General features: G+C 39.7%; 1 protein-coding gene across 1 annotated transcript in view; it reads right to left on the bottom strand.

Annotated features, from left to right (window-relative positions):
* Window positions 1–9,140, bottom strand: part of TOX (thymocyte selection associated high mobility group box) — a 384,675-nt gene that overhangs the window by 192,032 nt on the left and 183,503 nt on the right. The window contains exon 2 of the mRNA XM_006140855.3: window positions 7,607–7,672. Within this exon, the coding sequence (XP_006140917.1) occupies window positions 7,607–7,672 (66 nt within the window). The remainder of the gene's footprint in view (window positions 1–7,606; window positions 7,673–9,140) is intronic.

Here is a 9,140-nt window from a genome sequence, read left to right as displayed (position 1 = left end):
TTCCCAGAGGACAGAGAGAAGAAGAGAGGCAGAGAGGGACGGAAAGAGAGAAAGGTACCCCCTCCATGTCACGTGGTCACGTCGCAACCCATCTCCCCATTTCTCCCTCCCTGTGGGACACACATCTGGCATGTTTCTCAAGCACCTGGGTCTGAGACTCAACCATGCTGCCAGTCATGTGGGATCCACTACCCGCAGTCCTCAGGCCATGGGCTATCCCAGCCTCCAGGTTCTTATGCTAAAAACGGGCACAATTACTTCTGCTTAACATATTAAAAATTTAGTGTTCATTTAGAAAACCTTTAAGTGCCTTGGCAATGGAGTTAGCATAGACAGGTGACATTATCCAACATATCAATATCTTTCTTTAAAAAAATTATTTTATTTAACTTTATTTATTTTAATTTGGCCAGAGAGGGACAGAGAGAAAGAGACAGAGAGAGAGAGAGAGAGAGAGAGAGAGAAGGAAAGTGAGAAAGTGAACCTCCAGGTTTGGGACTCAAACCATGGTCAGCCATGTGGAAGTCCAGCACCCTTAACCACCACGCCACCTGCCGGCCCCCATATTACTAATCGTCATTTAAAACATGACACTATATTTTGGGGGATATTTTTTAGTTTCAGGGTTTTTATAAGTGCGAGGAAAAAATAACATGTTATAATTACAACATTTACCAGGAGGGACCATTTAGTTTTTTATAACTATTCACATATTGAAGAAAAATATTTTTGAAATATAATTCTGAGCAAGCCAAAGGGTTGTTTTCAAAGTGCACCAGACGACACTGCCGAACTGGTCAGGCTGCCTGACAGGGCTGCAGCGCCGCGTCCCAACGCCTAACTGGCTTCACATCACTTGACGTTTGCCCACCGACTACACCATGCTCCAAATGGAATCTGACGTTTGAAAAATCTGTTTATACTACCAAAGCGATTCCATTCAGGTATTTTCATAATTTTTATCTATCACTGAAAACATTTCCCTTAAAAAAATATGCTATTAGACAATTATAATAAAATTCTGAACATACCCCGCAACAAACATTCATTTTCTGAAATAAAAAATGAGTCTTGTATTCACAAGTCCCTCAGTTTGGCAACGTATATGATACACAACATTTAACCTGTCAGCAGCCTCATTAGTGTCAATGAGCAGAAGCCGGCAATCAGTAGGTGGGGCACTCTACATGTGCTTATGTTTGAAAATGTTCCTAAAATAGATCCGCTGGCAAGGTTGACTTCAAACACTTTCACTGGACAAACGAATTTCAGTTTGAATTTCTAAGCCTATTTACATTTTTGTAGGAGTTCATATTTTTCATGTAGAAGATCATTATAGAGAATCGCATCCGTATCCAGCTAAAATAATAATAATAATAATAATAATAATAATAATAATAATAATAAATAAACACTGGGTGGGTAAAGAATCCAAGTGTCTAAAGTTCAACCGCACCAATATGTAAATGATCAAGAAAATAGGCAGAAAGACCAATGTGTCTAGACTATTATGAGCTCTAACATATATATTTGTATGGTGCCTGCATTCGTATCCATACAACTATGAAGACATTTTTATAAACTGTAAGAAATATGGGAGCTATTTCAAGATATAATGCTGAAAAACAGACTTCCATGTAAAAAGCCAATTTAGGAAGAAAACAACATAAACAATAGTAACTTGTGTGCTCGAGTGAAGCATCTTTTTAATTTTGAGTAATGAAGATGTCAAGCCAAATGCTAGAGTAGTTTAACTTAATTAGGTGGCCTATTTTTCCAGGCATCCTTTCATTTCCCATTGAAAACTCAGCTTGTATGCAAGGCAATAAGCGCAATTTGGTCTGTAATGAATACCTTCGGGACTGTACAGAGTAATCATTTGAATGTTACACTGAAGACTGGTTTGAGTAACTAGTATGAGCTTGTTAAGATGCCAGACTTTGTTGGACTAACTAGATTACTCAAAGCATAGAAGCTTAATCATTTTATTGGGTCAATGGTCAAAAAGTCAAGTTGACTTTACTGCTGAAATTTCTGCCAAAAGGAACCAATCTAAAAGTAATTGGCCTAATTTATAGTTCAAATTTAAGTCACAATCATGGAAATTTTATGGTCCAGAGTAGAGGTTTTATTTTACAAAAATATTCTTAAAAATTACTATACTTTCTAGGCCTTTTTTATTATACCTCATTTACACTTTAACCTGGAGACTTTTCTCATTCAGAAAACATGTCATTTAAAAATATAAAGTCATTATTATGTTTGCAAATCTTAAAAAAAAATAATTCTAGCAGTAGATTTGAGAGAATATTGGTGAATCCTAATGGGTGCACAGGTATTATGTTGACAATGATAAATAACAGGATATTGTAAAAATAAGTGCCCATTATTATCTAGGTTATTATCAGGGTAGCTCCCCAAGGAGGAGGGAGTGCCGGAACCTTCCATGCATGTATCAAGGCCATGACAACAGACAAGGGTGCTGCTGTAACAGACCAGGGAGGGCTGGAACTGCTACATGTCGACCAAGCAGGGCTGAAAAACGCTGCAAGGAGAAGACTTAAAGAACTCATACAGTTTACAAAATGTCTGCAAAGTATTTTAATCCATTCAACAACTACTCCTCGTTCAACAAATAAGGCTGCATATTGCCTACCTTGGCCATTATTCTAGGCACAAGAGACCCAGAGAGGACAAGAGCGAGTCCCACCTTCGAGAACTCACAACGAGGAAGGCAAGACAAGGGCATCCCTGTTGACCCCAGTGTGCCAAGTATCACAGAGGTGGAGGGATGAACCTCTGGAACTCAGACTTCAGACCCTGGGGAGGCGTGGCAGTGTGTGCACCTAGCGACAGCGAGAAGAAATGAAAAAGTGGAAATGAGAGACGATGAGCTCATGACAAACCCTGAGGTCCAGAACCAGGGCACTAAGTGTGTAGCCGGGAAAGAGGAAACAACTCAAAAGTCCCACCCAAAAAGTAGAATCAACACTATCTGGGGTTAACTGAAGGCTCAGGGGTAAGGGAGACTCCCCAAGTGTCTGTCTAGAGTGATGGGTAGGTGGTGTGAACGCTTATGACTACTGGAGGTACAGGACAAAGGAGGAAGGAGGCTGGAGTCTGAGTTGCGGTTTGAACTGCTAGGTTGAGCCTGAGCTGCTGGCAGGGCCTGGTACCCGGTAGAGTCAGAAATCACACTTGAAACTTGAGGAAGTTGCCCCAGTAACTATAACACGGCTACATTTTATCACTGTTATTGTAAATATTGAGATTTGAGGAACCAGGTGAGAAACTGAATTCCAGTGGGGTTGAGGGTAGGAGAGAAGCAGAAAGAAAACTGGTCACAACGTGAAAATGATCAAAATACGATCTTGGGTCAGGACATTTAATATTTAGGATTTACTGTGATATGTAGAATTAACAACAGAAATTAGTGCAAGCTAAAAGGACAACTAACTCCTCGTGGGAAGGAGGAAGGCAGGAGTAAAAGCAGGAAAAGGGAAGGTGGTGAGGAAGGGAATGAAGGAAGCAGGGATGCAGGGGGCAACACCAACCAGAAGGAAACGGTTTCTCCGAGTAAAAGCTGAAGTCAAGGGGAAAGTGATCAATGGAAAAATCTGGTTCAATCAAGTAACCTAAGCTTCTCCATAATCTGAAACCAGAAAAATCTTCTGGTTCCCCCTTGCAAGGGATTACTTTTTGTTAAAAAAAAAAAAAGGGGGGATTAGTTCTTCTCAACCTTTTCCATATGCCACGCCAACCACGGCTGGCCTGACAGGGGCAGGGCTTCCGGCTTCAGGGAGGTGGTAGAACATGCTGGGAGTGTAAGGTGCAGAACGAACAGGGACTGAGGAAAATGGGGGGTCTCGAAACTGCCACAGAAGAATGAGGAAAGCAATGGTGTACCCTAACACTAACCTATTAAACACACCGATTACATAACCCTGGTGCCATAGAATGTGTCCATGAAGAGATTCACACCTCCTTCTGTTCCCGTTGATAAAGATGATTCAGACAAGCTCTTCTATCTGGAGGACCTTCCCATATCAGGAACTGCAGAAGGTACTAGAAATATTCTAGAAGCTAGAGAAAGGGGCTGAGCTTTTTAGATAGAGATAGTAAAATGCTTACCATAGGGCAGCAAATTAACATATACATCACACAGTTATCTTCTTACATAGTTACTCATTTGCACGTGTGTGTGTGTGTCGGTGGTGGTGGGGGGGGGAGGCAAGAGCATCTAAAATCTACTTGTTTAGCGAAAACCCCAAATCTGATGTAATACTATTAGCTGAAGCCCTGGTGTTGTACATTACATCCGTAGACTTCTTCATCCTACTTACGTGCTATTTTGTAGCTGTCTAGGTTAGATACGGGTACCTTAATGATGCAGGACAAGTTAAGAGTGAGAAAGGAGTGTGTTTTTTTTTTTTTTTTTTTTGAGAGATTTTCACTGTAGGGCGCGTGCGATCGCCAGACAGACAGAGAGAGACATAGAGACAGAAAGCGAGAAATCACCCCCCAGGGGGGATGGTCACGCCGCAATCCCTTCTCCTCCATTCTCCTCTCAGGGATCTTGGGCACGCACGCACACGCGCCCGGCGTGAGTTTTAAGTCACCGGGTCCGGGACACGAACTGCGGTCGACTACGTGGGAGTCCAGCGACATAGCCATTATGCTAACTGCTGGTTCCCGAGTAGAAAGGAGTGTGTTTTGATGGCCTGCTACCACTCGTCTTCTCAGGTTTTCCTGCCAGTACCTACTCACATTGTCCCACAAACTACACCAGAAGGATTGAGTAAGACAATGAGGCACCAAGCAACATAGTCCCTGTGGCCAAGGTTTTGAAATACAATGAAATCTTGCATGGCATGGTTCAAATTCTTTCCAGGGTAAGAGGAACTTAAATAGAGTTTAAATTAAAGTACCATGCGACCAACACACTTAGAGCTATTAATAGAAGAAAAGAGTCGATACCCCAAGAATGGTGCCGGAGTGAAGTGGAAATGTTATGAGTTTTTATTGCAGACTTGTCAGGCTTATTATGGGACAGTATATTCAATCTAAAAGATGTCTATCAATTACAAAACTATATGCAAAAAGTTTTCAGCATTTGTATACTCGAACTCAAGAGGTACAGAATACATGCCATAGACAGTGCCAAAGAGCCTGTTGGGACCGTCTAAAAGAATATCATTAATTTTTACAGTGTACTTCCATTTCTGGAGCAGTTCCAGCACTGGCTTTCTATAAAAATCATTTCAAGTTTAGAATTATGCTATTTGCTTGCAGCAACATCACAGGAGCAGTAGTGTACCATATGCTGCTACTTAGCAACTTAGTCTATAAGTCCCAAAGCATGTACTGATTTGAAAATTGAACAGGAATTATAATTGTTGAGTGATGCTATGAGGCAAATTGTCTTGGATTACTAAACTATGCAGATGTTTGATGTTATGTAGAAAAAGGAACAAAACTATTTTTTTTTCCTGCAGGATGACTAAAATCTTATTTATGGCTGCCTAAAGGGATAAATTAATTAAAATTCCCTAAAAGAATACCAGGTAATGAATTCTTGAACACACTTTATGACAGTAAACAAAAGGAATGTTAAGTGTAAAATTTCACTAAGGCCATGCAACTTATGTAATTTGTGAAGTGTATTTCCCCCCAGAGTATGCATTATATTACATTAGTCTAATTTTTAAAATAGCACATTCTAAAAACATTTTCCTATATGCTATGTTATTTAAAATACAGTTTGCTTCTGGCTCACAAGCCTACCATATCTTCAAAAAAAGCACAAAAGTATTTGAAGCTGTTTACTCTTTATACATTAATACTGGTATTTAAAACATTCTTAGTAACTCCTGATTGAATTGTTAAGAAAAGTAATGTTAAGTTGTTTGATTTTCATGAGGGCTTAATATTATAAGTTGTACTTGGATTTAAAAATCTAAGGAGCCAGGCTGTTATAATATATATGCTCTCAATTTCCAATCCTTTATCCAAAACTCTTTAAGACAGACATAATGATTCTCTGAAAGGAAGCAGCTGCTTTTTAACAGCAATCATTTATTGAGTTTGTGTTTCTACTGTTTCCAACAAATTCAATTAGCCCTTACACTTCAAAACCCTAAAGGCACCAAAGAGATGATCCCAGGCTGGTTTAATCTAATAGTAATACTAAACTTGTCAGTACGGTTTTGGGATTGATGGCTAGAAGAAAATTAATAGTAACATTCTTCATTTTTTTAATCAAACAGTCCTATTTAGAACTACCTATGGATCTTGGAGGCTTTTTAACAGATTGCATTCTGTTAAGCATGAGTTCTACAGGTAAAACTGAGCCTTCCAAAGGTATTCTTAGAGCGAGCTACTGAGCCAAATGGAAGGAAATGTAGTCAGAATCTTTGAACTTCATGCTGACCTCTGCAGCTGAACGATATGGTGTAGTTTCCAGAATGTCCGCCAGAGAAGGCAGTGATTGTAATGACTTGGAAATGCAAAGTTCATGGAGATGCAGGCTTGTCTGTTTCGAGTTAAGCACGAGACATTGTATTCAGAGTGCTCCCCGAACATGTACATTACATTTAATTCACTGACAACCGCCATGAAGAAAAATAGGCGTTTCAGACTGCCCTTGTTCTCCCTCCTCTCCTAGTTCTCAAACCTATTGTGTTCACGTGAGTATGCAGGCAGTGCCCAATACGATGCTCGAGTTTACACTGCAGTTGCTGATATATGAAACTCTGCGATGACTGTTCCAGAAAAAAACACGTTTTCACATCCAGAATGCACTTGCGTGAACTCTCCCTCGCTTCCATTTATTCACTTATTTATTTTTTGCTTACAATGTTCTTATATTTTATGTTATACTGGCACTCTAGGGCAGTTATAATTTTGCTTTAAATGCCCTCGCTGGATTAAAAGGCCTGGTTGTAAGTATCTAAAAATAAATAGCCAAGCATTTACTTTTATAAATGTAACCATTTACATTCTCATTGGACTTTTGTTGTCACTTCTCATGATTAAATACCTTGTCAACCATTCCCAGTGAAATGGATACAAAGGTGCCCTTGAAAGGTTTCAATCATATCTGCTTTTTGGCCTGAAACCTACTCCTACCCCCAGTCTTCCCCCTGTAGCTCCTGAAAACAGCCTTATGGCGCCTGCTGGCCATGCGATTTGGGTTATGAATGTAACATTTTGTTGCAAATAGCCCTAACCGCTGATAATTAAAGCTATTTGTGACATGTGTAGCTTATAATGATTAACTCGTCTACAGTCAAAAAGCACAAATAACCTGCACCTGTAAAGACTTTATTTCCTAAAGGTAAAACAACTGTTTAGGAAAGATCATGCTGGCAAAACAGCTGCTTGCCGTTCTGGAGAGGAAACAAGGTAGTATCTTTCAACAAATGCCAACTCCGGTGTTTTATCAGCTCTATCTCATTAACTGGGAACAAGGCTTAAATGCTTTGTTTATAAATTATGATTATTCCTGATTGCAGCAGTTACTGATAGTGCTACTCATTTGCAATGCAACTCTTTGAATTTGTTTAATTACAATTTGAAACAAGGCAGAGAAGATTAATTAACCCACCTGGCTGGCTGGCAGATAGTCCTGGCTCGGCTCTGTCATGCTCATATACATGTTCTCACCGTCAAACTGCGAATGAGATAATAGTAAACATTCAGCAATCTCGACTGTGTGTATGTTTTGTTTTGTTTTGTTTTGTTTCACCACCAAACTGGAAAACAGTAGTCATAAAAAAACACTGTGGCTGGGAATATGGAAAATCTGTCATCGCAAGCGAGCCACATCTTCTCTTTGATGTTTCTGTTGTCATCCTTCCTGACCCTGGATGTCAGTGATTTGGAGTAATTAGTCCTCTAGTAATTACAGCAAGCAAGCAAGAAATGAATGGTTTCCTTTCATCTGCAATCTGTTTTAAAACAAAATGGCTCATTTTGCACGCCATGTATACATATTGCAGTTTGGTTGTAATGAAGTATCAAATGAATGGCACGATTTCTAAAAGGAAAGAATAATGGAAAAATACAAGAAGGCACAGCTCAGTGCGTTCCAAGTTTAGCTCTTGAACAAAAGTGCAGAGTTCTCATAATGTACTAAACTGGCTTCACCATTTAGCCCGATGATTAAAAAAAAGTTCACTTCGTAATAATATTTAGGAAGAGCACGTGCCACTCTAACCATGGAGAAGAATGATAATAATAATGAATAGCGATAAAAATATACAAACACAATGATTAAATTTTCCTAGTAAAAAATTTTCAAGACATAACATTCATGTGTTACAAATGCATACAAATTCATACTCAAACATTCGAGTGAGAAATGAAAGGAGAAATTCAAGAGGGCAGCGTAATTACAGATCTATTAAAAAGTTCAGCCACAACAATAACAACAACGAAGTACTTTCTACTATAGTTTCAGGTTTTTCAAAGCAGCAGTCATTCCATTCGGACGTAATCCTCACTTGATCAATGAGAAAAGCATTCCTTTTCTGGTTAAATGGGGACTTTTCGCAAGGTAATAATCAAATGGACAAACACGATCAACTCAAAGAGCTAGATTTGAATATACTTTCATCGTAGACTAATTTTAGACATGGAAATTTGAACATCTGAAAAAAATACTTTTCAAAACAAAATAATGTCATTCTTTCCCCTTACCCCCAAGGGCACATGCTCACATGAGAGAGAGAGAGAGAGAGAGAGAGAGAGAGAGAGAGAGAGAGAGAAAGCAGCTCCCCCCCCCTCCCCAGGGGTCTGATTATGCTGTGATCCTTTTTCCTCCAACTCGCCAATCCATCAGAATCTTGGGTACGTGTGTGTATGCAACCAGCAAGTTTTTCAGGCTGCTGGGAGTGGGACTCAAACCCTGGTCGACCATGTGGGATCTGGCTTTCTCTACCCAGTGCTTAGCTATTATACAACAGGGCCAGGCTTCGATTAAATTTATTTGCTTATTTCATCTCTGAGAGAGACAGAGACAACCTCAAGAATGTCTTCAAGCCAAGATCTACCTCCAGTCTCAGCCAGGCCAGGTCACAGGTATTCACGTACACCCAGCATGGTTGGGGAGGTCGTGGGGTACAAACCTAGATGCTTTC

The sequence above is a fragment of the Tupaia chinensis genome, unplaced genomic scaffold (genome assembly GCF_000334495.1).
Source record: "Tupaia chinensis unplaced genomic scaffold, TupChi_1.0 Scaffold000046_3, whole genome shotgun sequence".
In the NCBI taxonomy this organism is placed as follows: Eukaryota; Metazoa; Chordata; class Mammalia; order Scandentia; family Tupaiidae; genus Tupaia; species Tupaia belangeri.
This window is presented reverse-complemented; position numbering and strand designations above follow the sequence as displayed.